Below are 27,678 nucleotides of genomic sequence, written 5' to 3'. Positions count from 1 at the left end.
GCCACCCCAGAGTATTTGGGGCCCAGAGGGCATTGTGGGCTGATGCTCTTGGCCCCATTCCAGTGGCTTGAAGTGGGAGCGGGCAGTCAGCCTGGCTGGAGATACCTCACCAGTCAGACCACACCCAAGGGTGAGGAAGGGGATGCAGAGGCACCACACAATCTCTCACATGTCCGTACTTTATTAAGTGACGCTCATTAGCATTAGTGCCCAATTCCCCTTTAGCAAAAATACAGGCCTTTGGCAGACTGAACCCACACATGTCTAGCATCAGTAAAACCTCACCCCTCCCAGCCCCGGCGCCCACGTACCAGCCAGGCTGGGAGCTGGCAGACACAAGTGCAGTCTTTGGTGCAATCCAAGAGTTTAAAAAGAAAAGGGGAGTGCAGAAAACACTCCCACTCTTCACTAGTGATGGCCCAGGCTGGGCGGTCCTGAGTTGGCTGGGCAGCCTTCGCCAGAAATGGGGGAAGAGGGGTCTGGTTTCCCTCACTGGTCCAGAGGGCCCTTGACCACCAAGTGGGTTGGGTGGGGATGCATGGGCGGGGAAAGGGTAGGAAGAAGGAGCGAAGCTGCCCATAAGGAAGGCATTCGGACAGCTCTACTCTCACCCAATGATACCTACACTTCTGGCACGGGCTACAGCCCTGGCAATCCCACCCAGGTGGACGACAAAATAAATATGGGTCTGGTTAAAAGCCAGGAGGCAACATTCCAGCTGCCCCTGAAGGGGTGGTGAGGGGGCAAGGGGTGGGAGCTTTTTGGCTGTCAACCCTCCATTCCCCAGGGGAAGCCCGCCACCAGCCAGCCCTCTGCCCAGCTCAGGAGGGAGAAGGGGGATGGGGGCAGTGACCTAAATCTCCCAGCCTGGCTGACAAGTTTCAGCCTCGGGCCCGGTTACTGCTGCTTCTTCCCAGGGCAGGGCAGAGCAGGAAGTTTGAAAGGGGACCCAGCCCAGAAGCCAGGACTTCGTGCTTCTTGAGCTCCTCGGCCAGCCCCGCTGTTCCACCTTGTAGCCAGCCTGGGAAGCTCGGGTCCCTTCTAGGCTTTCTGGAAGGCCGGCCCAAAGGCCCCGGGCCTCGTGGGACTGGCCGGAGGCTCGCTGATGGCGCCGTACGTCAGCTGCTCCTGAGGGGCCAGGGTGGTCTTCTCTGAAGTGACCAGGACTCGGGGGACATACATCTGTCAACAGACACGGGAGTCAGTGCCGAGAGAGGGTTCGTTCATTCATTCATTCAATCGTAGTTATTGAGCGCTTACTGTGTGCAGAGCACTGTACTAAGTGCTTGGGAAGTACAAGTTGGCAATATATAGAGACGGTCCCTACCCAACAGCGGGCTCACAGTCTAGAAGGGGGAGACAGACAACAAAACAAAACATATTAAAATAAAATAGAATAAATATGCACAAGTAAAATAGAGTAATAAATATGTACAAACATATATACATATATACAGGTGCTGTAGGAAGGGGAAGGAGGTAAGGCGGGGGAGAAGGAGGAGAGGAAGGAGGGGGCTCAGTCTGGGAAGGCCTCCTGGAGGAGGTGAGCTCTCAGTAGGGCTTAAAACGATAAGAGTAGTGGTATTTCACTGGCGGCCCAGAGCCAGGGGACCGCCCCACCGCCCCCCACCTCGCGCAGAGGGCGGGGGGGGGGGGGGAGACAGGGGGCCCCGGGGGCCTCCCACTTATTCTACACCTCTCATGTCCTCAAGGTTTTGGGGAAGGGGGTCCCTTCACATTCTCCTCTTCTTCCCCTACCTCAGCCCCTCCCCAAGTTCCTGGCCATCCGCGGGTCAGCAGGGACCATCAGTTCCTGGCCACCCGCGGGTCAGCAGGGACCGTCCGGGAAAAATCCTAAAGAGCGGAATGACTCGGCTGCCACCTAGAGCCCTGGGAACAATGTGAATGGTACTTCATGGCCGGAGAAGGCTGACGTTTTAGAATTCCTATGGTAAGATCCAGGCCCAGTCAGCTGAGTTCATCCAGCCCACGCTGCAGCTGCTGGCCTCTCCAGAGCCGTGACAGAGGGCAGCAAATATACTGAGAGAAGGGAGAGGCTGGGGCTAGGCCTTCTGAGGAACAGGCACAATGGAAAAAGCCTGCAGCTGCTCCCTTCCTACCCCACTAAGCCAAGGAGGAGACCAAGAAAATCCAATTCTGCACAGAAGCATAATGGTGAGAGGAACCTAGAAAGGCCATCTGGTCCACCCCTTGCCTTGGAGCTAGTCTGCACCTCAGTTACCCCAGAGGGATCACCGGCTTGGTCTTCTGCTTTAAACATTTCCTGAGAAAGAGGCTGCACAACACCCGGTGTTTCACAGCCCCTGCCTCAGTGCCAGGCTCCACCACCCTAAGGGAAAGGAGGTAAAATGGCAGACCAAGCGAGCCCTCTTAGGGGTGGTCAGCATTCCCTCTGGGGCCACTTGGCCCAGGGACCAGTCCTGACAAAACTGAGCCTGTGGGATCTGACTACTGGGGAGAGCCATGATACCAGTCGTGATAGCGGTCCACTTATAGCAAAGTGGTCCCTAATAATAGGCAGTGAAGCCTCCTGATCTGGTGATCCCCTCAACAGACCCACTTCCAGATAAGAGGAGAGGATAAATAAGCCCATGGGTCCCATGGAGATTGAAAAATGCTCAGGGAAACCCATTACCTCAGGGACTTAGGCTGGAGGCTTTGTTAGCTTAAACATCAAAATACTGAGGGGATTCATGACACCCTGGTGAGGCTTCTGGATTCATCTCTGTTATTATGAGCAGTTTGGTAAGTGCCTCTCTGGTTACAGAACAGATAATGAGCAGGCTCATCTGAGCAATGAAAATAAATAATACTACTAATGGTTGTAGCTTACAGCTGATTGTGGAGCTGTTGGCACTTCTGTTTCGTTTCCTCGTTCGCTTGTCGAGTCATCTATCTGCAGTCAACAACAAAAAGAAAAGTCGGAACAATAAACAGAACCAAACTGTGCCAATGTGACATCCTCCACACAAACAGTTCGTTGCCCCTTGGAATAACAGTGCCAGCATGCTCTCTGCTGTCTGCCAGTGCACAAGCATGGGGTCATGGGGAAAGGGAGAGAGGGAGGGAATAACAATAACAGCAGCCATGTTATTTATGAAGTGATTTTTCTTTGCTAAGCACTGGAGTAGATAAAAGATAGATTGGACACATTCCCTGTCCCACATGGGACTAAAAATCTAAGAGATGGGGAGAGTAGCTATTTTTATACCCACTTTACAGAGGAGGAAACTGGGGCTCAGAGCGGTTTAGTGCCTTGTCCAAGGTCACACAGCAGGCCTGTGGCAGAGCTGAGGGGAGAACACAGGTCTCCCGACTCCCAATACAGCACTTCCTCCAAAAGATCACACCACCTCCTGTTCTATCCAACTCCCTTCATGCTCCTCTCTCCTTCCCCATCCCAGACAAATGAAATCTGAATGAAGAGCAGGGGTACAGACCGGACATCCCTGCAGAACCCCCTCCCTCCCCCAACACCCCTCACTTCGCTGAGAGGCTCTCCTCACCTTGTAATTCAGAGGGCTCAGATGCTTGAAGCAGCTGAAACAGGTGTAGGCTACACAAATGAGGATGGTGAGGAGCACAACGAGAAATGTGAAGAGGGACGTGGGAGCTTTGAAGCCTGAAAAAGAGAAAAACCCAGGCTCTGAAGACCCACAGAGGGGGCAGCCCTGGTCCATGCTAAGAGACCCCTCAGTGGTGGAGAGCCCAGAGACTCAGCTTGCTCTTTGCCTTCAAGGAGTCCCGGAGCAGCTCCTAGGTCTCAACTAGCCGCCACATTCTGTGAAGGGGTGGGGTGGGGATGAGGGGGCCATAATGGTCTGCCCTCCCCTCTTCGTGGAGGGGGTCAGTAGGGACCCTCACTGCTTCAGGACACCATATTTGCCACAGGAGCAGCAGGAGCCTGGGTCAGTCAAGCCCAGGGTCAGGCTCACCCAGCCGGAGGAAGGAGAAGAAATACAGCCAGAAGAGGCAGAGGATGGGGGCTGCTAGGGCCTGGTTCACCGCTGCGAAGTGAATCTTCTTCTCCAGCTTGGTGGGGAGATAGGCGAAGTACAGGTTGTGGCGATCCACCATGTGTTTGAGCAAGATATAGATGAGACCTGTGGAGAAGAGGCGGGGGCCAGCGGAGAGATAGATGGACGCAGACTCAGTGACGATTTTTTTTTATAGTATTTGTTAAGCGCTTACTATGTGTCACGCACTGTTCTAAGCGCTGGGGTAGATATATGTTTATCAGGTAAGACACAGTCCCTGTCTCACATGGGGCCCACAGTCTAAGTAGGAGGGAATAGGATTTAATCCCCATTTTACATATGAGGACACTGAGGCACAGAGAATACCTTGCTCATGGTCACACAGCAAGCAATTGGCAGAGTGGGGATTAGAACCCAGGCCCTCTGACACTCAGGCCCATGCTCTTTCCACTAGACCATGCTGCTTTGTGTCTGTTTATTGCTGTATTGTAGCACTTAGTACAGTGCTCTGCACACAGTAAGTGCTCAATAATGAATGAATGAATGAAGAGCGGCCCAAGAAGGGCAAGATGGGAAAGGGGGCCCGACGGGTAGGTTTAAGGCTCATAGGTGGGGGTTGACTTCTGAGGAATGTCACTCTTCAAAGGGGCTTCCAGGCTTGCCGTTATTCATTGAGCACAACAAGGACAGAGGGGAAGGAGGTTGCCAGCTTGCCTGACTGAAAACGAAGGTGCCAAATGGTCCCCCGTTTCCTTGGCCACCATTTCAGTCACCGCAGAGAGCAAATGGGCCCTGGGGAAGGACTTCTGATGTAGGGGGACCAGGGAAGGTCACTGCTCCATCTCTTCCACAGTCACCCGGGACAGTCAGGCAGTCTGAGGCCGAGGCAGGGGGAGCCGACCACCCTCACCTCAGGTGTCCAGGCCTTGAGGCCCCCCTCAGCCCTCTTCCCGCCCCCAGGAACACTCACCGAACGGGACAATGATAGGGCAGGTGATGCTGTAGGCCATGATGACAGAGAACACACACAGCATCCAAGCGTACATCACCCCAAACTCGTACTCGAACGCCTGGTGCTGGAAGGGAGAGAGGTGGAGGGTGACTCAGCCGTGGCCAGGCCCGTCCCATAGCTCCAGGATGAGGGGATGGGCAGGGGTCGAGGCCCGGGAGCAGCGGTTGGTGGTTGGGAGGGCTGGCCGAGCAGATGCCGCTGGTACCTGTCTGAGGTTCCTCCGATCTGCGGCGGTCTTGGCCGTGACCATGCGGATGGTGTAGAGGATGAGGCCAGGCAGGCGAAGGAGCTCCATGGCACTGCCGATGAAGGCAGAGGCGATGACGTAGTTCACGAAGAAGGCCCCCTGGTCGGGCAGGAAGACACACCTACAGGAAGGCTGGGGTCAGGGTTGGCCGGGGGAAAGGGGAAGGGAGAGGCCAACCCAGCCGCCTGTCTCAACTCACAGTTTAGTTACTGTTCATCGTCCCTTCCCGCCCCCAACCCCGGAACCCCGCACTCCGGCCCCTGCAAGGCCCTGTTTGGGGGAACACTATCTAGGATGCAATGAGGTTCCTGCTGCAGATGGAGCTTCAGCCTCAGAAAATGAATCACGGGTTTCAGCAAAGCAGCAAAGCAGGTACGTGTGTCTAAGTGGGGCATTTCCAGGCAGGCGCCATGGCAGGATCACAAGTGGGGTTCAGGGTCACAGGGCCGGGACAAGGGAGGAGCAGTCCATGGGGTGTTTAGGGGAGGATGCAGAGGAGCAGGCTGCAGTCCCAGGCTCCTCTTTAGGCCCCCAGTGGCTGCTGGGCCTGGCCCAGACTATGGGACAAGTGTGCTCAAGAGCCAGTTGCCCCTGAGGACTTACTCCAGCCTAACTGACGGCTCGGCTGAGGCTCTGTCAAACAGCCAGCGGAAGAAAAAGTCCAAGCTGAAAAAGAAATGGATCCAGTGAGGGGCTGCAGGTGGGGAGTTTGCACCAAAGGGGAGGAGTCTGTATGTCTGTCTGTCTCTCTCTCACACACACAAACACACACATGTCCTAGCGAGACAGGAGAACCAATGTCATCAGTCACTCTGGGACCTCCTCACACCCACAGCAATGGACCTCCTAAATGGGGCTGGTATCAATTGGGCCACCCCAAACCTCGACAGTGACTGCAGGGAAGGAGGGGATTTGCCTGTTGCAACAAGCCTTAGGGCTCTTGGGACTCACTGTGGCACAAGTCAAGACAGAATCTCGAACGCATTGGAGAAAAAGGATTACAGTGCCGGTTTGTGGGGGAAGCTCAAAGGGACTAAATTTTGAAGCAGAAAGTGGGCAGTTATTACCTGGTCAAACCAAGGGAAGGTAAAATCAGCACCATAAAGATCAAGAAAATGTAGACCTTCGTCATCATGATCCGGTTTTCTCCCGATCTGGAGGGAGGGAGGGAAAGAAGGGCAGAAAGGGAGGGAGAGTTGGGAGAGAGGGGAGGAAGGAGGGAGGAGGAGGAGAGTGTGCACATGAAAATCAGAGTTAAAAGTCCTCAAGCCTCCCCCAGCCCCAGTGATCTCCCCCGCAGAGCTGGCAATCACCCCAGGAAGCCCGGTTTGCTCACTTGCTCCAGTGGCACTCCAGCAGGGTGGAGTAATAGACAATGGTTGGCAGCAGCGCCGAGAAGGCCCACAGAAGGAGTGTTGGGAAGAACTGGCTGATTATCGGATCCTGGAAAGCAACACAGACCGTCACGGCTCGGCTGCCACCTCCAAAGCCGGCAGGAGGAATGGGGGAGCAGCAGACACCAAAGTCATCTAAGACAGCCACTGACCCCCACTAGACTGTAAGATCCTTGAGGGCCAGGACCGTGTGGTCTAACTCTATTGTTGTCCCCCTAGAGCTTAGTGTAGTACTTTGTGCATAGAAAGCATTCAATGAATGTGATGGATTGAACCCAGGCTTATTTCCAACCAGGCAGTTGTTCAGCACTGTTCATTACAGAGTAATAATAATAATAACAATAATAATGGCATTTATTAAGCACTTACTATGTGCAAAGCACTATTCTAAGGGCTGGGGAGGTTACAAGGTGATCAGGTTGTCCCACGGGGGGCTAACAGTCTTAATCCCCATTTTACAGATGAGGTAACTGAGGCCCAGAGAAGTTAAGTGACTTGCCCAAAGTCACACAGCTGACAATTGGCAGAGTTGGGATTTGAACCCATAATCTCTGACTCCAAAGCCCGTGCTCTTTTCCACTGAGCCATGCTGCTTCTCACATGTGAGTAGCCCACAGCTTTCACCAGATAAGCAGAGAATAAAAGTGAAACTGGAAGAAAGTCCACAGGACTGGGAGGGAGGAAATGAGCCCAGAGAAATAGGGAGGGGGGAAAGAAAGAGTACTCCAACATCATTCAGGGAATTCAAGTTCTTAGGAAGGGGATCATGGCCCTATCCGGGAGAATCAAGCAGTTATATTTTTTGAGCACTTACTCTGGGAACAGCACTGTATTAAGCACTTGGGAAAGTACAATAGACTAAGCAGACACGATCCCTACCCTAAAGGAACTTACAATCTAGTGGGGGAGACAGACACTAAAATAAGTTACTGCTAGGGGAAGCGACAGAGTTTTCTATCTCATCCCTTCGGGTCACTTTTTTTATGGTATTAAGCACTTATATGGGCCAGACACCGTACTAAGCACAGGGGTAAATACAAGCTAATCAGGTTGGACACAGTCCATGTCCCACATGGGGCTCACAGTCTTAATCCCCATTTTAACAAATGAGGTAACTGAGACACAAGGAAGTTCAATGACAGAGTCAGGAATAGAACCCAGGTTCTTCTGACTACCATGGCCTGTGCTCTAACCACTAGGAAATTCTGTTTCTCACTTGCCAGGGTTGGAAGCCCAGGTTTGGAGCAGAGGCCATCCAGAGGCCCCGCCCCTTGGTCCATGGAGCTGCCAAGTGACTGCTTCCTGTGGCCCAAGGTCTCCCCTGGGAGCGGGCCCCGGCAGAACGGAACTCACATTCAGGTAGCGGATGGGCTTGGTGACGTTGAACTTGTCCATGGTGGAAATAATGATGGAGGGTGTGGTCAGGAAGAAGAGCACCACGAAGAGAAAGAAGTTGATGCCCAACCACTGGAGCCACCAGCGAGGGCCCTGGATGGAGAGGTTCTTCCTGACGGTGGGGAGGGAGCAGAAGAGAAGAAGCTCATTAGAAGGATCAGGCCCCCTGGCTAACAGGCAAGAGAAGCATCATGGTGGAGGAGAAGCAGCATGGTGTAGTGGCTAGAACACAGGCCTGGGGGTCAGAAGGTTATGGGTTCTAATCCCAGCTCTACCACTTGTCTGCTGTGTGACCTTGGGAAAGTCACTTCACTTCTCTGAGCCTCACTTACCTCATCTGTTAAACGGGAACTGAGCCTGTGAGCCCCAAGCACTTAACAAATACCATTAAAAAAAAAAGCAAATGAAGACAAACTCCGCTTCATTTTCTTCTCTAAAGAACTGGAACCAGAATGGAGCCTGGACTGAACTGGTTTTGCAACTTTGGACTGAGTCAGGAGGAAGAACATAAAGCTTTTCAGGATTTTCGGTGTCACCCCCGGAAGTAGAGGAGAGGGAGTGGACGCTTCTGGTGATAGGCGCTCAGGGTGAATTCTCCTGCAGAATCGAGGGTATCCAGGCTGCAAGTCAGGCAGACCCTAACCAGGAATTTAGCACTCAGGAAGTGAAGGACTGTTAACCCAGTGGAGGAGTTCACCCACGAGGCACTTGGAGAAGTCACAGGCCGGCATAAGGCCCTTCCCTAGTCCCCAGTGAGTCCACCCCTCCACTCAAGCCTTGTGGTCCTGCTCCCTGCTAGCTCTGGACCACAACTTAAAGGGATTTACCAGCAGATGTTCTCCGGGTAGGTGGCAAAGTTGACACTCCAGTTGGAGATGTGGAGGTCTTTGCTAAAGGAGGACGGCTGAGGCTCTCCTTGGCACAGGCAGCCTTGACATTTGCAGGCGTTGAAGTCTTTAAGGATGCTGACAAGAGGCAGGGGGAAAGTGTGCGCATACACACACACACACACACACACACACACACACACACACACACACGCATGCACGGTTACCCCTAAAGCACCAGTCCTTCTGAAGACCGCACTGACCAAGTGAGGTTTCCAGAGGATGGATGGGACCCTCCTAAGCCCCTCCTATTCCCAGCCCTCCCAGCCACCTCCAGAACATGGAGGACCCCACACTTCCCCCAAGAATGGTGCTCAGCACCACAGTCTCAGAGTCCCATGGCCAACCCTTAACCTGAGGGATTCCCCCACCCCACCTCCATTCACGCCAGATCCCCCTTCCCCTAACCCTCCTCAATAACAACCCCAGGATACCATTTCTACTTGTTCACTCCCTGGCCCGGTCCACCCCCAATTGAGCCCCAGGATCTAATGGGTCCACAGACCCGGATGGGAATAACAGCGGGCTCTCCCTGGACTGCCTTAGAAGAGGCTTTCCTGGAGCCCTTTAAGGTGAACGACAGAGACCCACCTTGCAGCTCAGTGACAAGAGGCAGACGAGTGGGGGAGAGAGCAGCCAGAGTTCTACTGCGGATTGCCGGGAGTGTGGGACAGGGATGGGAGTCCAGCCTGGCTGGAGGAGGACTCCGGCCACTGACCCCTCGTCCACCATCCGAAGGAATGAACAGAGAGGCAGGGTGACCGGGGAGAGGCGAGCTGGAGTGGGGCCGAGCTGGCCTCAGGGCACACTCACTATTTGGCCATCGACTTGTCCTGGAAGGTGACGAAGGCCATTCCCAAGGGTTGGTTCTGAACAGCCTGTTCCTCCTGTAAGACCTTTTCCATGAGGTCATCCTTCATCCTGCTGTAGTAAGAAACAGCATCCTCCTGCCAGCAACAAACCAGAGCCTCAGATCCACCCCTGGCCAGCTCCTCCTGACTGAGTCGCAAGGGGACGGGGGGTCCCAAAGGGGCAGAGGGGAGTGCCCGTGAGCAGCCATGTGCCCTTGGGGATCCACCCCCTCCAGAACCCTCGAGCAGTCTCTTGACCAGCCAGAGCACGGTCACTTGGGTCACTTTGGTCACTTTGGCTTCTGGCCCGGTGATCATTCAGGAGCATTGAGAAGAGGGAAGTCGGGGAAAAGAGGGGCTTCCACAGGGGCCTGAATGCAAAGGCTCTACCCAGAAATCTCAGTGAATTTCCCAATGAATTAAAAGAGCAATAGAGAAACTTGTTTCCCTATTTGCTGTAGGAAGTGGTCAATTCATTTTATCCTGAAGACTCCCATGCTCCCAGACTCCCAATAAGGATGTTCTGGGAAGGACAGGAGAAGAACAAACACTGCCTAGAGAAATCAGAGGTGGGAAGGAGAAGAAAAAGGGGGAAGGGGGCCAAATCTGAGTCTAAGCCTTCTGCATGCCTATTCAGTTTTTTTTATGGTATTTCTTAAGCGTTTACTATGTGCCAGAGACTGTACTAAGCGCTGGGGTAAACACAAGGTTGGACACAGTCCATGTTCCACATGGGACTCACATTCTTAATCCCCATTTTACAGATGAGGTAACTGAGGCACAGAGAAGTGAAGTGATTTGCCCAAGGTCACACAGCAGATAAGTGGCGGAGCTGGGATTAGAACCCAGGTCCTTTTGACTCCCAGGACCCTGCTCTATCCACTAGGCCACCCTGCTTCTCCTATTCTGAGCTCTCGTAGACAACAACCAATTAATAGTATTGGTAGAATTGGTACTAATAGTATTTGCTGAGCACCTATTATGTGCTGAGCCCTGTTCTAAGGCCTTGGAAGGGTACAGTAAACTGAGTGGACATGATTCCTGCCCTCAAGGAAGTTACAATCTAGCTGCTGTCCATATTTTTATATGTTTATACAACCTATTTATATAAATATTGTGTATATTCAATTATTTGTTATCATTAGAATAGCAATCATGGTATTTGCTAAGTGCTTACTAAGTGTCACTGTTCTAAGCACAGGAGTTAGTTAATTCAGAGATAAGCAGTTAAGCAGAGTTAGAGGAGCAGCATGGCTTAGTGGAAAGAGCATGGGCTTTGGAGTCAGAGGTCATGGGTTTGAATCCCGACTCTGCCAATTGTCGACAGCTGTGTGACTTTGGGCAAGTTACTTAACTTCTCTGTGCCTCAGTTCCCTCATCTGTAAAATGGGGATTAAGACTGTGAGCCCCCCTTGGGGCAGCTTGATCACCTTGTAACCTCCCCAGCGTTTAGAACAGTGCCTTGCACATAGTAAGTGCTTAATAAATGCTATTATTATTATTATTATTAATCAGTTAATTAGATTGGACACAGTCCCTGTCCCACATGGGGCTCACAATCTAAGTAGGAGGGAAGACAAATATTAAACCTACAATTCACAGCTGAGGAAACTGAGAAGTTAGGTGATTTATACATATCTTTAAATTATGTATTATAAATTACTTATATTAGTGTCTGTCTTCCGCTCTAGACCATAAGCCTATTACGGCCAGGGAACGTGACTGCTAATTCTGTTGCATTATACTCTCCCAATTGCTCAGTACAGTGCCCTGCACATAGTAAGTGCTCAATAAATAGCACTGATTGATTTGCCCAAGGTCACACAGCAGGTTCTCTGTCAGGCCCGTACACTTTCCACTATGCCACACTGTTTTGTTCAGCTGTTTTCATTCTGATGCGTTTGCAGTAGGAGGAGGAGTATTTACTGAGCACCCATTTGGTGCAATGCACTGTACTAGACCCTTGGGAAATGCAGATTGAAGAAGTGGCACATTCCCTGCCCACAAAGAGTCGATACTGGGCCTGCTTTATACCTGTTCTTCCTTCAGCTTTTGCCATCTGCAAAGAATTGTAATCCACCCAATCCACCCCCACACTAGATGGCCAGCTCCTACAGCAGGGACATTTGTCTTGCTACTACTGAATACTCCCAAAAGCTGAGTGCAGTGCCCGGCCAAGCAGGTGTTCAGTAAACACTACTGGTGGACTCAAAGACTACTCGGGGGATGCTTCATTGGGGGACCCAGAGGACCAAGGCGCTGGGAATTGGGGTGGTGAGGAGGGGGCATGGAGTGAAGTGTGCTGCCAGCCTTCCTGCAGACCCCACCAAACCTCCCGCCCTGCTTCTGCTCCCCCTCACCCGTTCACATCCCTGAACTTCACAGCAGCAGAACTGACCACAGGGCTTCGGGTTGATCAGGGTGTGCCGACCGGTCTTATTCTGCAGGTTTGTGAAGTAGGTCAGGCTTTTCTCGGCTTTCTTCCTGGAGAGAAGGAGGGGCGTGGGGAGGGAGTGGTGGGGAGAAGAAGATCGTATTTATTGAGTGCTGTGTGCCGAGCATTAAGTGCTTGGGAGAGTACAATATTAACAATAAACAGACATATTCCCTGCCAATGATGAATTTACAGGGTTGTGAGTTGCAGGTGGTGGGAGGGGAGTTCTGCGGGGATGGAGTGAGAGTTGTGTGACCCGACGGAGCTTGCGGGACTGGGGCTGTGAGCTCAGCCCACTGGCAGGAAGGGCAGGGACTCAGAGGGGAAGCGGAAGGACTGGGGAGGGAGTCACCAGTTGGCCTCTGTCCCCTGGGCAGCCCTGCTCACACCCCCCAGCCCGACCCACCAGTGGCTTTACCTTTCCTTGCACAGGTAAATCAGCCTGGCCACGTTGTAGCACAGCTGGACGTCCACTACCCTGCAGGTTGGGTAGGCATCCCTGGAGGACAAAAGGAAGACAGGAGGAATGAAAATAGCCGACACTTACTGAAAGAGCAAATCTAAATCAGGGAATGCCTTCCTCTATCCCCGCAGTCAACCGGGAGCCTCTCATTGGTACCCAAAAAGGGGTGAGGCTTGTGGAGAGGACAACGCCCCTTCACCCCTGACCAACAGATGCATTTCAAAATGTCTTGTGGCGAACAAGCCAGTTTCTTTACCCCCTCAGACCTCCGAACAAGAACCAGACCAACACATTTCCGGGCTGGCCACCTTCCCAGACCTCCCAACCCAGCATCCTCATCTTCTTGCATGAATGTCTACTTGACCTGGGAGAGGAGATGAGAGGCCATCTCCAGGGCAGGCCTAAGGGACGAGGGCCTTTTCGGGACCGGGCTCTGGAAGGCAACTTACTCTGGTCAGGCCCGGTTCCCCCATGCTCCCTCACCTGAAGTGGTTCTCGACCGCCTCTTTCTGGACATTTCTGGGGAGCCCCGTTATGAACAGCGTGCGCCTCACCTACGGGACAAAGAGCCCCAAAATTCCAATGTCACAGGCAGGGAAGCAACGCAGCAGCACAGGAGTCGCAGAGGGGAGAAAAAAATAATAAAAAATAATAAAAAACAAATTGAACTTTTCTTTTGTCCCAAAGTTGCAACAATTCTCAAACAGCTGTCGAATGGGGGCAGCCGACTGTCTCTTCGTTTAGCTTGGCATGAGCACTTCCCACAAGGCTTGACCATTCCCTGTGGCCCATTCAACCCTGACCTCACTGCTTTCCCAAATCTGGCCTTGTGGGGTTGTGGAGAGGGGTAGGCTAGGTAGCGGGGCCAACAGAGAGGAAGGGTCTGCCCAAGGTCACACACAGCGAGCCCAAGGGGATCCCCTCTTTCTGGAGGCCCAGGGAATGGGCAGCAGAGAGGCCAGAGGCAGCCCTCCACCACTTGGGATTTATGGGAAGCCAACAAAATGATGGCAAAAACGTGGGATAACACCGAACTGAAGTACCCAAAAATCTCCACAGAATTTTCCCACAAAAAAAAAAAACGGTAAAGACTGCAATCTACCAGACCAAAAGCTGCTTCAAAAAAAGTGTGGGTACAAATCCATGAGCCACATTTAGGTACCCTGTGATAAGAGTTTCTCAATGAGACCAGTTGCCCAACTGACATGGCCACTGGCCCCAGCTGTTACCATTTCCTGGCCTCGGCTTCTTGGACTCTCACTCTTCCTTCCAGGGTGCCCCCGCCAAGCACAGCTCCCAGCTGACTCACCAGGCTTTCCTCTTTGTACTTGATGGACTGCATGTGATGCTTCATGAAGAGGACCGTGAGGATGAGATAAATCACCGCAAAGATGGTGTGAAGCCACAGAAGGTCGTTGCTGTGGATGGAAGGCCACTTAGACAAGCCTGGAGCAGCAGCAGCCTCTCCGGGCCACCTCTGGAGGTGGGCTGGATGGGAGTTGAGGGTGGGAGAAGAGGCACGTGGGTGGACCTGAATGATGGGGTGCTTAAGAAGTACGTTCTGCTGCAAGGTCTGAAGGGGATTTGGGCACTTGCTCCCAGCAGCCAACAGGGCCTTGGAACTCCCAGCCCAGCCTGGAGCCCTTCCCAGTGCTCTGAACTGGGCTCTGACCAGGGAGATGGAGGGTAAGGCCAGTGCCAGGCCAGAGAGCTCACTGACCTGCCAGGAGAAGCAGTTGGGACCCACAGAGAGAAGAGTGAGGTATGGGAGTTGAGAAGGAGAGGGATACCAGTGCCCATACTGGGGGGATGGGAAGGAGAAGGATACCAGTGCCCAAACTGTGCCTGAGAAGCCCAAGCCATGACAGCATCACTACCTGCCCCAGAGACTTTAGAAATCAATGGGCTTTAACCCACCCTGGGGTCATCCTGGAGCCCTGAAAAAGCATCTCCCCAGAGAAAGGAAATCCGGTGTGTAGAAACCACCCCCTCAGAGCCTTCTGGCCTACCCATCTCCCAGCCCCGTACTTACCCGGTCTGCAAATTTGCTATCGTCGTTCTCCCAAAATTGTAAGGATCTTTATCTGCAGAGACACAAAGATACATAGGGCCAGGCACCTCTCTACCATGACTTTCACGCCCCAAACATCAGCGACAGGCAACGTGTTCGTGGACTCCATCCATGGGGGACAAATTTTGTTGGGAAATTTGGAAGTGAGCACCCTGCAGAGTGGTGTAATAAAGATGGAATTCTGGGTCTGGGAAAATGAGTTTTCAACAATGGGTGCACATTAGGTGGCAATTTGCCCTCACAAGAAAGTCTGCAAGCACAAAAACCTCAGCAGGTTTAGTGGTGTTTGGATACATTTACGGATGACTGGTCCACAGTGGTCTTCAGAGTTTTATTTGGGTTTGAAATTACCCAAGACCTCTGCAACTAAAGGAAAAGTTAGGGAAGTCTCCCCACTCCTCAAGGGCCTTTGATGGCTGCCCATCCACCTCCGCCTCAAATAGAAACTCCTTACCATCGGCTTTAAAGCACTCAATCAGCTCGCCCCACCCCACCTCACCACTTTCCTACTACAGCCCGGCCTGCATACTCTGCTCCTCTGGTGCCAGCTTGCTCTCTGTGCCCCAAGGCGGGGGAAGCTCTTACCCAATAAGTCCCCAGAAAGGTTGACGGGCAGGATGACACACAACGACAGGACACTGATCACCACCAGCAGGAAGATGATGTGGCGCTGGAAGGCCAGGTAGTGAACGGCGTCATCTCCACACCGCTCCTGGATCTCCTCATCCCTTGAACAAAGGAGACAGATGGACGTCAGCCCAGCACAGCTCAGGGGTTTAGTCTAAAGTCTGTCCTCTGCTACCCAGAACCTCGCTGCCTCTCGACCTTGTCAAAGCCCCTCCTGGGATGTTGCGCTTACTACAGTGCTGTGCATACAGTAAGCGCTCAGTAAATACGATTGATTGAATGAATGAATGTTGCGGGAGTGGCCCGTGGTGGGTGTAGCCGTTGAATAATGGGATACTGTGATGATGGGGGTACTGTGGGGGGATGTGTGGAGCCAAGAAGAACTTTTCAGTTTCTCTGATTACCTACAGTCCTATTTTGCTGGTAGGACTCACCAAACCCAGAATTTGAAACCCCACTGTGGATCACAAAAGCATACAAGAAGCTCCCTACATGCCTGGAAGGCGGTGTCGTTTCCCCTACCAATTTCTGGCCCTCCCTCTGGGTCACCAGTAAGACCCTGCAAGAGTGGACTGGTGCCCCCCTACCCCCGTCTCCAACCCTCCATGCTTCTCAGCTGTTTCCTCCTTCACACCTGCCAACAACAACATTTTCCTGTGGGCCCCAGCAGCTTGAGTAGGGCCCCAGTAGCGAACAGGGCTATGTTCGCCTGGTGGAGGAATGAGGGGGCAAGGGGGTGGGAAGTCCAGGCTCTGCCACTGCCCAAAGGATCAGCCGTGGCAGTGACCTGATAGTGCTCCATATACTTACTGCATTCGGAAGACAGCAGTTAGCCATGAACAACACCCCTGCAAACCAAGAGGGTTTTGATTAGGTCTCTGGGGACAGCTGCCTTCACCCTACTTAAAATGAACAGCAATTTAACCTCCTGTAATGTTAGAAACGGTTCATCAATGCTTCCCCACAACCCCCTACTTCCTGCCACCTGGACTGAAGATGTTCCCCTAAGGTCGCTGTGTGGGCCAAGTCGACAAAGCCCTGGAGAAAGCGATTCTTTTCGTCCTACACAATGCTTCGAATGGAGGAGAACCCAAGGGACCCAGTCAGAGAACTTAAATAAAGCTGGGAAAATCCCAGATCAGTGGGGAGACATTACTGGAGAGTCTAATTAGAATATTTTCAAATATTTAAAACATTGGAAAATAAATATTTGAGCTGCAGCGGAGATTGTGGAGTGAAGGGGGCTGAGGGAGGATGGGAGAAACAGGAGTGGGGGAAAAAAAAAATCAACCCCTCCTAGGTCAGGGAGGGAGGAAATGGGGAGGATTCTGTGTGGAGTCTTTTTAACTTGAAACATCACAGAAATATGCCATGATCTTGACTAATATGCAGTTTTTCTTTAAGCATCTCTCTCTCTTCCCCTCCCCCTGCATATACAAAAATACAGACCCCCGTCTGGGCTATTTTAAATCTCACAGGCCTGGGGTCACACCCAGCATAGCAGTTAGGTGATGTATGTAATCAAGGCTGCATCCCATAGCAAATGGGCCTTTGGATATGACCCCGAGCAGTGGCCCACTGCCCCAGAAGGCTCAGTGCTATACTCCTCCAAACGGTGGCAAAGCTGGGGTTAGAATTCCCCACTCCCTCTAGGCTCCTCTCATCACTACCCCAATGCCCACCAGCCCAATCTCCCCTAATAACAATAACTGCAGTATTTGTCAAGCGCTTACTACGTGCTGCCAGGCACTGTACTAAGCACTCGGATAGATATAAGATAATCAGGTTGGACACAGTCCCTGTCCTACATAGGGCTCACTGTCTTAATCCCCATTTTACCATGAGGTAACTGAGACACAGAGAAGTGACTTGCCTAAGGTCACACAGCAGACAAGTGGCAAAGCTGGCATTAGAACCCAGGTCCCTCTGACTCGCAAGCTTGTGCTCTTTCCACTACGCCCGCCAGCCTAAACCCTCCTCCACCCCACCATGCCCACACTGAGTTCCTTCACTAGCCCATTACTTACCCAATCACTTTCAAAGTCGTGATGTGAGGAGGAGGAAGAGGAAGACAATCGTTGGTAACTGGACTCACTGGGGCAAAGGAGAAAAGGAAAATGGGTTAGTCCACAGAGTGACGTGTCCCCAGGCATTCTTGAGTCTCGGCGAGGAAGAGGGAGCTTCCTCTGGGTCAAACTGACCATCTATAGTGACTTGCAGAACACTTAGCCCTTAAAGAACAGAGATCTGGTCCACCAATATAGCTGAGCCCATAGCAGGACTGTTCCTCATGGTAACATCCTAATGGTAAACTCCCTACTGACCTCTTTCCCTATGTGCCCACTGCCAGCCCCCTCCCCAACTTACTCCTTGATTCAGAGCCCTTAGAGAGCCAGGGACTGTTTCTATATCCCCACCATGCCTTTTTTCCCAGCACTCAGGACAGTGTTTTGCATAGACACTTAAGGAATAATATAACTACTACTCCACCTAACTTGGGATCATGGCCACCCCATTCCCACAGTCCTGCCAAGCCATTTTATTGGATATCAACCCCTTCACTATTTCCAAACAGGTCCCTCAGCCCTCCCTCTTTTTCCCGGCTCAGGGGCCACACTATGTCCCCTGCTCAACAGAAGCAGAGCCACAAGCTCCACAGATGCAACAAGCCAGGGAAGGCTTCAAAGCCTTAAGATCACATCTCCTCCAAGCAGTCTTCCCTCATTAAGCCCTCTTTCTGCTACTCCCGCTCCTTGCCAGTCACCTACGCGCTTGGATCTACACCCTTTCGGCATTGGGTATTCATCCCATCCTCAGCCCCACAGTATTCAAGTTCACATTCATAATTTATTTATATTAATGTCTGTCTCCCCCTATAGACTGTACATTCATTTTGGGCAGGGAATGTGCCTAGCAACTCTGTCGTATTGTACTCTCCCAAATACTGAGTTCGGTGCTTTGAACAGAGTAATCACTGATTGGCAGGGCCCAGATCCTTCACCAAACAAACCTACAGTAAATGGAAGCAATTATATTTCCTCTAGGTGACAAGCCCAAGCACAGTTACCAACTGCCCATACTCTGCCCTTTCTGGTAATAGGAGACCCCAGGAAGGTAGGGTCCTGTTCCAACCCCTGGGTCTCTGGATAGGGAAAGGAGCCAGGGATGGATGGGGTGTGGTTCAAAAAGTCATTTCAAATGTCGACAACAACTGAGCGGAGACCAACAAGGACTCTCACACTCAACTACCTAAGTGAATTGAATTCTTCCTCTTACCTTTCTGCTTCCGAAACAAGGGCAATTCGGCCATAATCCCAGAATCTCCTCCGAATGATGGTAAACACCAATATTAAAACCTAGGAGTGGGAAAGCAGGCAACGTTGAAGTAGAAGACTCAAATCAAATCTACCTCAGGCCCGTGGACACTGCCACCGAAATCAGGCAACCAATAAGACTGGCTCCCTCCCCTAAGCAACGGACGAACATCTTGGGGCACACCAAGTCCTCTCTCCCCAGACGAGAGCTGGAATTGGGTGCTGGTGAGGGTGGCTTGCTTACTCTTATTTGCACACCCCCACGCCTTTCAAATTTTCCACTGCCTGTGCCTCTTCATTTCTGCTTTCCTCTCCTTGAATTGGCCTTTGCGATTCCCCTCCCCCTCCGGCGGAGCAGAGAGCAGCCCATTACCCTGGGGTCTAAGCTATTGATCCAATTGTATTTATTGAGTGCTTTCTGAGTCCAAAGCACTGTAATGAGTGCTTAATTCCTGCAGAGATTTGAAAGTAAACAGTTTTACTACAAAAAGGAAATGCCCAGCTGACCGCATGTGAGGCCTCAGGATGTGCTCTGAAATTGCTGAGGGAGCCAGGACTCTTCTCAGAATTCCCCTCAGCCCCATTCTCCCTCTGTTCCTCCCTTCCTGCTCCCCACTTATCCTCTCCTTCTCACCCCCTCCCTTTGGCACAGGAGTTGGGGCAAGCAGCGTGGCTCAGTGGAAAGAGCATGGGCTTTGGAGTCAGAGGTCATGGGTTCAAATCCCGGCTCCACCACTTGTCAGCTGTGTGACTCTGGGCAAGTCACTTAACTTCTCTCGGCCTCAGTTACCTCATCTGTAAAATGGGGATTACGGCTGTGAGCCCTCCGTGGGACAACCCGATCACCTTGTAACCTCCCCAGCGCTTAGAACAGTGCTTTGCACATAGTAAGCGCTTAATAAATGCCATTAAAAAAACCTATTTTTCCCTTCTACAGGTCAGGAGTGCTATAAGGGAGACATTGCCCAGATTGTTCTGAGGTTAGAGGAGCTTCTGGACCCACTAACTCCCCCCAACTCCCCCCAGCCCCCAAGCTTCTGGGGGGAAGGAAGAGGCATGCCAAGGGGCTGCAGGTCCTTCGGTGACTAATGGGGGAGCAGCGCACCAAGAAGCAGCAGACGTCGATGAGCAGGACGGTGGGAATTCCGCCGAAGGTCACTCCCTGGAGCACCGTGCTGTCCTGGGCCGTGCTGTAGCAATAGCTCTCATTGGGCTTGTCCCCGACGCCGAGCCTCTCCCGGCTCCAGATGGAGACCGCCCGCGAACGCCAGAGGTTCAGGTCAGGAAAGCCAGTCATCTTTCTGCTCCTCCCTATGGTGGTAGGGGGTGGTGGAACTGGGGGGACACAGAGAGACAGAGAGAGAGAAAGAGAGCATGAAAGCAGGAGGATAAGGGCAGGGGCCCAACAGGGGATGGGGAACAGAAGAGTCAAGAGCAGCACACCAACCGCAGAAAGTCACAGGAAAGAGGCCTGGGTTCTAATCCCTGCTCTGCCACTTGTCTGCTGTGTGACCTTGGGCAAGTCACTTCACTTCTCCATGCCTCAGTTACCTCATCTGTAAAGTGGGGCTTAAATACCTGTTCTCCCTTCTACTTCTGTCTCCCCCTTTTAGACTGTGAGCCCACTGTTGGGTAGGGACTGTCTCTATATGTTGCCAATTTGTACTTCCCAAGCGCTTAGTACAGTGCTCTGCACATAGTAAGCGCTCAATAAATACGATTGATGATGATGATGATGATTGCGAGACCCAAATTGGACAGGGACAGTATCCGACATGATTATCCTGAATCTATCCCAGTGTTTAGTAGAGTTCTTGGCACATAATAAAAGCTAAACAAATGTCACAGTTATTGTTATTATTATTAATAATAATAATAGCATTTATTAAGCACTTACTATGTGCAAAGCACTGTTCTAAGCACTGGGGAGGTTACAAGGTGATCAGGTTGTCCCATGGGGGGCTCACAGTCAATCCCCATTTTACAGAAGAGGTAACTGAAGCCCAGAGAAGTGAAGTGACTTGCCCAAAGTCATACAGCTGACAATTGGCAGAGCCGGGATTTGAACCCATGAACTCTGACTCCAAAGCCCGGGCTCTTTCCACTGAGCCACGCTGCTTCTGAGAGAGAATAATGCCAGGGAAAAGTGCTGATCATGTTCTGAGATTACCAGCCCTCCACAAAAATGCAACTGTTCTTGGAGAAGGAAAAAGAAATGCTCCAGCCCCCTTGCTCCCAACTCCCACTAAACAGCAACCCATGGCTAAAAAAATAATCACATTAAGAATCAATCACCAGTATTAGTGTATGAGAAGCAGTGTAGCTCCATGGAAAGAGCACTGGCTTGGGAGTCAGAGGTCATGAGTTCTAATCCCGGCTCCACCACTTGTCTGCTGTGTGACTTTGGGCAAGTCACTTAACTTCTCTGAGCCTCAGTTACCTCATCTGTAAAATGGGGATTAAGACTGTGAGCCCCACGTGGGACAACCTGATCACCTTCTATCCCCCCAGCACTTAGAACAGTGCTTCCACATAGTAAACTCTTAACAAATGCCATTATTATTATTAGTAGTAGTAGTAGTAGTATTGAGCATTGCACTAAGCACTTGGGAGAGTTGAAGTCTCAGCATCATCATCATCATCAATCGTATTTATTGAGCGCTTACTATGGGCAGAGCACTGTACTAAGCGCTTGGGAAGTACAAATTGGCAACATATACAGACAGTCCCTACCCAACAGTGGGCTCACAGTCTCAGCAGAACCTAGTCCCTTCAATCAGGGGAGAGCAAAGGTCTCAGGACAGGCTGAGCAGCAGAAGCAGCCCAGGTGAACAAGCAGACCACCAAAGCACTCAACCCCAGGGAGGCCCAGCCAGGGATTTAAGCAGCCTGGACCCAAATGATTCGACAAGTCCAAACTTTGGCCTATGGCCAATCCCATGTGGGGACCTGCCTACAGTGGTGTTAGACAGGATCCTCCAGCAAAAGTGTTTCTTTCATCCTTGTGTAAGGCTTGATGGTGCCCAGAACAGCAGCTGCAGCACAGGGGAGGATGCTACAATCAGAATGCTCACGGTCAGACAGACCATCTTCTGTTGCCTGGCCCAAAACACTCATGTCAAACCCAGCTACCTCTGACTTAGCTTGCTCCCTCTCCAACACCTCTGCAGTTACTCAGTAACTGGACATGGAAAACGTATTTATCATTCAATCATTGGTATTTATTAAGCACTTACTATGTGCAGAGCACTGTATACTATGCATTTGAGAGAGTACAACAGAATTTGCAGTCACATTCCCTGCTCCTAATAAGTACCCACTTAACCCGTAATTCTAAATTCTTGCTGTTACTAGCCGCATCTTTGTTTCTCCTCCCACTCCCAGGTCTTAGGTCTGCCTGTCTCTCCCATTACAGTCTACTGCCATCAAGGCCAGGAACCAGAAATAATAATAATAATAATAACGCTGGTATTTGTTAAGCGCTTACTATGTGCCAAGCACTATTCTAAGCGCTGGGGTAGGTACAAGCTAATCAGGTTGTCCCAAGTGGGGCTCACAGTCTTCATCCCCATTTTACTGATGAGGTCACTGAGGCCCAGAGAAGTTAAGTGACTTGCCCAAGTTCACACAGCTGATAAGCGGCAGAGCCGGGATTAGAAACCATGACCTCTGACTCCCAAACCCATGTTCTTTCCATTAAGCCACGCTGCTTCTCTACAGCCATGCTCTTTCTCTTCAGAAACCACATCTCAGGCTTTTACAGTACTCTCCCAAGCACCCAATACAGTGCTCCTCAGTCAGGGAGGGTTCAAATATCATTGATTGACTGATTTTACGTTTACTGTATACTCTTCCGAGCTCTCTCACAATGGATGCTTGATAAATTCTACTGATTTTTATTTTTACTGTACTTTCCCAAGTACAGTGCTTCTCATACTGAGGGGACTCAATAAATAGTATTGATTGGTGGATTTTACTTTGACTGTACTCTCCCAAACACTTGCACAGTGCTCGGCATACAGTGGGGGAAGCTCAGGAATTCAACAGAATAAAAAAAGTACCGTGGATCTTGCAAAAATGGCCTCTGCCTGTGACGACTCCAGTGTCTACAAACCCAGAAGGGTAGGGAGCATTGGGGCTGTCAGATGAACGACACTTCAGTAAATCATTTCCTTCCGGGTTCTGCAGGCCAGTGAGCTCCTGAGAAATTCAAAGCTTCCTGGTTGATTCTGAAGTGCACAGGAAGAAATAAAGGCAGGGGAGGGTCAGGTGTTGCCCTTTTCCTGGCTAGGGCGACCTCCCACGGGATGCTTCAAGTCCACTTTTTCAGTCCCAGCAGTCTAACTTGCCCAGTTTCCTAAACTCCAGCCCCTCCCCAGGGCCTGAGTCTGACCACAGGAGGCCGGAGCGGCTGGGAGTGAGAAGAACAGGAACTGTGGCCAGAACAGCAGTTCACTGCCGTGGTTTCAAGTTCCTCATTCTCTGGCACCCTCAGTTCTAAGAGGGGGCACGCAGCTCTTGAAGCGGCAGAATCTGCACCCCCAACCCAATCAATGACATTTAGTGAGTGCTTCCTGGGTGCTAAAAACTGTACTAAGCCCTTGCTCCAGACTCCCTGTACTCTGAAATTGGGAGCATTCCATTCCTTAATAAGGTGTTCCTTGCTCCAGGAGTAGCAAACCAGAAAGCCCTGTACTAAGCAGGTAGGCAGGGGTTGCCCCACTGCCTACTACATTCAAATGGAGACTCCTAAAAATGTACACTGAGTGTGCACATATACAAACACAGACACACAGCCCTTCACTCAGACCTCTCCATGACATCCCACTCAAGGCTACCCTATGGAATTCTGTTTATAACCTCAGATGCCCAACTGCCAGAGTGGCAGCCTTCCATCTGGATACGCATTTCTGGACAGGGCTGGTATCACCTTCAGACCCCACAGTGAACCAGGAAAAGACGCATTATGAGACCTGAGCTCTAACTTCCAGAACACTAAGATATAGCCAAAACAAACAAGACAGACTCCAAGAAATGGCAGCAGGTAATACAATGAATAATAAATCTTTTAAAAAAAACATGGTATTTGCTAAGCACTTATTAGGTGTTAAGTATGGTTCTAAGCTCTGGGGTACATACAAGTTAATCATGTCAGATACCGTCCCTGTCCCACATGGGGCTCCAAGTCTAAGTAGGAGTTCAAAACAGGTACTGAATCCCCATTTTACAGATGAGGAAACTGAGGCACAGAGAAGTTAAGTGACTTGCCCAAGGTCACACAACAGGCAAGTGGCAGAGCGAGGATTATAACCCAGGTCTCCTGACTCTAAGGCCTGTGCTCTTTCCACTGAGCCATGCTGCTTCCAATATCATGGCCAGACATGTAAATTACACTTCAGTCAATCAATCAATGGTATTTACTGAGCACGTACTATGTGCAGAGCACTAAAAGAAGCATTCAGGTGAGTACAATACAACAGAGTTAAGCAGACACGTTCCCCAGTCTCCATCAACCTTAAAATTCCAGCCATGGTGTGTCTGTGTGTGTTTGGGGGGTGGGGGGCAAACTTGATTCCAGCAGCGAGCCTCGTGGGGTGTTCACTGACAGGATAAAAATCTGGATTTTCCAGGACTCACCTGTGCAAGACCAGCAACCTGTGGAGCAGAGTCAACAAATGAGTTTCAACCCAGGGGCCCAAGCAGGGAGGATGAGACGGGGGTGCTAGTGCCCCCGGCAGCACCCAGGGGCTCTTGGCTCTTTTGCCTCCTTCAGTTCTTTAATATATGTGGGTAATACCACCGATGGCACTCAAAACCACCTGATGTCTCTGACACACACACACCACCCCACCCACCCCAACACAAACCCTTTCCCCACCCCTGATGGGGCACTGACCAGCTGAAGAATGGACCTGCTGATATAATAATAATGATGATGGCATTTGTTAAGCACTTACTATGTGCAAAGCACTGTCCTAAGCACTGGGGAGGTTACAAGGTGATCAGGTTGTTCCACGGGGGGCTCACAGTCTTAATCCCCATTTTACAGATGAGGTAATTGAGGCCCAGAGAAGTTGTGATTTGCCCAAAGTCACACAGCTGACAATTGGCGGGGTCAGAATTTGAACCCATGACCTCTGACTCCAAAGCCCGGGTTCTTTCCAGTGAGCCACGCTGCTTCTCAATGAACGACCTAGGCTACATATGGACACACTGACTGCTGGTGAAAAGCACCCAAATTTAAGCCCACAAGGCTGTGAAGTGGAGGCTCATCTCTGTCTTAATACAGTGCTTTGTACACAGTAAGCGCTCAATAAATACGATTGAATGCATGAATGCCCTCATCCTAACCTGTGGATGTGAGGGGACTGACTCAAATGGCATAAGGCTCGTGAGAGTCCTCTTTGGGGGCACTTCTACACTCTGGGGGGCTTGCCGATGGTTTTGCATTTTGTGAGAGGCTGCAGATTTCTACGGGGGTCCGGTCTCCTGAGCCCCTGAGCCTACTAGCATCCACGGGAGGCCCAGGACTCCTGGTTCCCGGCCCCAACATCGGAGTGCCATGAGCGAGGCCCGTGGCAAGGGCTCTGGCTGGCACCATCCGTTCATTCATCCGCTGAGAAGCAGCGTGGCTCAGTGGAAAAGGGCATGGGCTTTGGAGTCAGAGGTCATGGGTTCAAATCCCAGCTCTGCCAATTGTCAGCTGTGTGACTGGGCAAGTCACTTAACTTATCTGTGCCTCAGTTACCTCATCTGTAAAATGGAGATCAAGACTGTGAGCCCCACGTGGGACAATTTGATCACCATGTATCCCCCCCAGCGCTTAGAACAGTGCTCTGCACATAGTAAGCGCTTAACACATGCCATCAAAACAAACTTAACTTCTCTGTGCCTCAGTTACCTCATCTGTAAAATGGGGATTAAGACTGTGAGCCCCCCATGGGACAACCTGATCACCTTATAACCTCCCCACCGCTTAGCACAGTGCTTTGCACATAGTAAGCGCTTAACACATGCCATCAAAACAAACTTAACTTCTCTGTGCCTCAGTTACCTCATCTGTAAAATGGGGATTAAGACTGAGAGCCCCCCATGGGACAACCTGATCACCTTGTAACCTCCCCACCGCTTTGCACATAGTAAGCGCTTAATAAATGCCATCATTATTATTATTATTCATTCAATCATTCATATTTACTGGGCGTTTACTGCGTGCAGGGCACTGTGCTAAGCGCTGGGGAAGTACCCAGCGCTTAGAACAGTGCTTTGCACATAGTTAGCGCTTAATACATTCCACTATTATTATTACTACAAGTTGGACGGTCCCTACCCAACAACGGGCTCACAGTCTGAGCCTCGCGGTGGCGACCATCAAGCTGCCACCCTCCCTCCAATTTGGGCTCGGAGTTCCGGGTTTCGTTCCTTTGCAACAGCCTCGGGGCACCCGCTCCTGTCTCCACCCTCGGGGGAAGATATAGGGGGCATGTAAAGGGGGTCCCCTCGGTGTCAGGGTGGGTGGGTGGGCGAGGCCAAGGGGTCCCCACTTGCCCGCAGACCGTCCACTGGGCCTGGAGGTCGGATCCCCTGGTGACCCCCGGCCCGCTGGGGTCAATCAATCAATCAATCGTATTTATTGAGCGCTTACTGTGTGCACAGCACTGTACTAAGCGCTCGGGAAGTCCAAGTTGGCAACATATAGAGCCAGTCCCTACCCAACAGTGGGCTCCAGTCTAAAAGGGGGAGACAGAGAATAAAACTAAACATACTAACAAAATAAAATAAATAGATCATCATCATCAATCGTATTTATTGAGCGCTTACTATGTGCAGAGCACTGTACGAAGCGCTTGGGAAGTCCAAGTTGGCAACATAGAGAGACAGTCCCTACCCAACAGTGGGCTCACAGTCTAAAAGGGGGAAGACAGAGAACAAAACCAAACATACCAACAAAATAAAATAAATAGAATAGATATGCACAAGTAAAATAAATAGAGTAATAAATATGTACAAACATATATACAGGTGCTGTGGGGAAGGGAAGGAGGTAAGATTGGGGGGATGGAGGGGGGACGAGGGGGAGAGGAAGGAAGGGGCTCAGGGTGGGAAGGCCTCCTGGAGGAGGTGAGCTCTCAGTAGGGCCTGGAGAAGGGGGTGGTACCTGGGGCGAGGCCTGCGGCTCCCGGAGAAGCCTCGGAGTGGGCGAGTGGGCGAGTGGGCGAACTCCAAACTTCCAAAGTGCAACTCCAGCGTCCCCAGGTGCGCATGCGCCGGCGGTCCAGCCCTCGCCCAACTTTGTGCCCTCCCTCTGGCAGGACTGGACTGGACCCCACCCCCCTAGACACGCCCAACCCCGGCCCGACCCCCCCCCCGGCGACTGGGAGCTCGTCCTGGGCCGGGATCGTCGCTCTTCAGCGCCGTACTGCACTCTCCCCAGCGCTTCATTCATTCAGTCAGTCCTATTTATTGAGCGCTTACTGTGTGCAGAGCACTGTACTAAGCGCTTGGGAAGTCCAAGTTGGCAACATGTAGAGACGGTCCCTACCCAACAGCGGACTCACAGTCTAGAAGGGGGAGACAGACAGCAAAACAAAACAGAATAATAATAATGATGATGGCATTTATTAATATATATATATGTATATATGGTTGTACATATTTATTACTCTATTTATTTATTTACTTGTACATATCTATCCTATTTATTTTATTTTGTTGGTATGTTTGGTTTTGTTCTCTGTCTCCCCCTTTTAGACTGTGAGCCCACTGTTGGGTAGGGACTGTCTCTATGTGTTGCCAGTTTGTACTTCCCAAGCGCTTAGTACAGTGCTCTGCACATAGTAAGCGCTCAATAAATACGATTGATGATGATGATTTATTAAGCGCTTACTATGTGCAAAGCACTGTTCTAAGTGCTGGGGAGGTAACAAGGGGATCAGGTTGGCCCACAGCAGGCTCACACACTGAGAAGCAGTGTGGCTCAGTGGC

General features: G+C 51.3%; 1 protein-coding gene across 4 annotated transcripts; it reads right to left on the bottom strand.

The window, feature by feature from the left end:
* Window positions 1–158: 158 nt before the first annotated feature.
* TMEM63A (transmembrane protein 63A) lies at window positions 159–26,938 on the bottom strand. Of its 4 annotated transcripts, XM_038761269.1 has the most exons (25): window positions 26,852–26,927; window positions 24,331–24,348; window positions 22,755–22,922; window positions 19,799–20,028; window positions 18,656–18,735; window positions 17,407–17,473; window positions 16,190–16,227; window positions 15,338–15,480; window positions 14,714–14,765; window positions 13,991–14,099; window positions 13,165–13,235; window positions 12,637–12,717; window positions 12,145–12,268; window positions 9,747–9,880; window positions 8,874–9,011; window positions 8,005–8,158; window positions 6,594–6,700; window positions 6,325–6,411; window positions 5,861–5,923; window positions 5,216–5,378; window positions 4,969–5,074; window positions 3,957–4,124; window positions 3,528–3,643; window positions 2,855–2,917; window positions 1,042–1,182 (listed from the first exon to the last, which is right to left on the bottom strand). In XM_038761269.1, exons 4-25 carry the CDS (start codon window positions 19,988–19,990, stop codon window positions 1,042–1,044), a joined length of 2,397 nt encoding a protein of 798 aa, XP_038617197.1. In that variant the 5' UTR covers window positions 19,991–20,028; window positions 22,755–22,922; window positions 24,331–24,348; window positions 26,852–26,927. The 4 variants fall into 4 exon arrangements, with proteins under 4 accessions (XP_038617200.1, XP_038617197.1, XP_038617198.1 ...); XM_038761270.1 differs by lacking the exon at window positions 24,331–24,348 and having other exon boundaries at window positions 26,852–26,938; XM_038761271.1 differs by lacking the exons at window positions 22,755–22,922; window positions 24,331–24,348 and having other exon boundaries at window positions 26,852–26,912.
* Window positions 26,939–27,678: the final 740 nt, after the last annotated feature.

Source organism: Tachyglossus aculeatus, chromosome 19, assembly GCF_015852505.1.
Source record: "Tachyglossus aculeatus isolate mTacAcu1 chromosome 19, mTacAcu1.pri, whole genome shotgun sequence".
NCBI lineage: Eukaryota > Metazoa > Chordata > Mammalia > Monotremata > Tachyglossidae > Tachyglossus > Tachyglossus aculeatus.
Note: the sequence above shows the minus strand (reverse complement) of the source record. Positions and strands in the feature narration are given on the sequence as shown.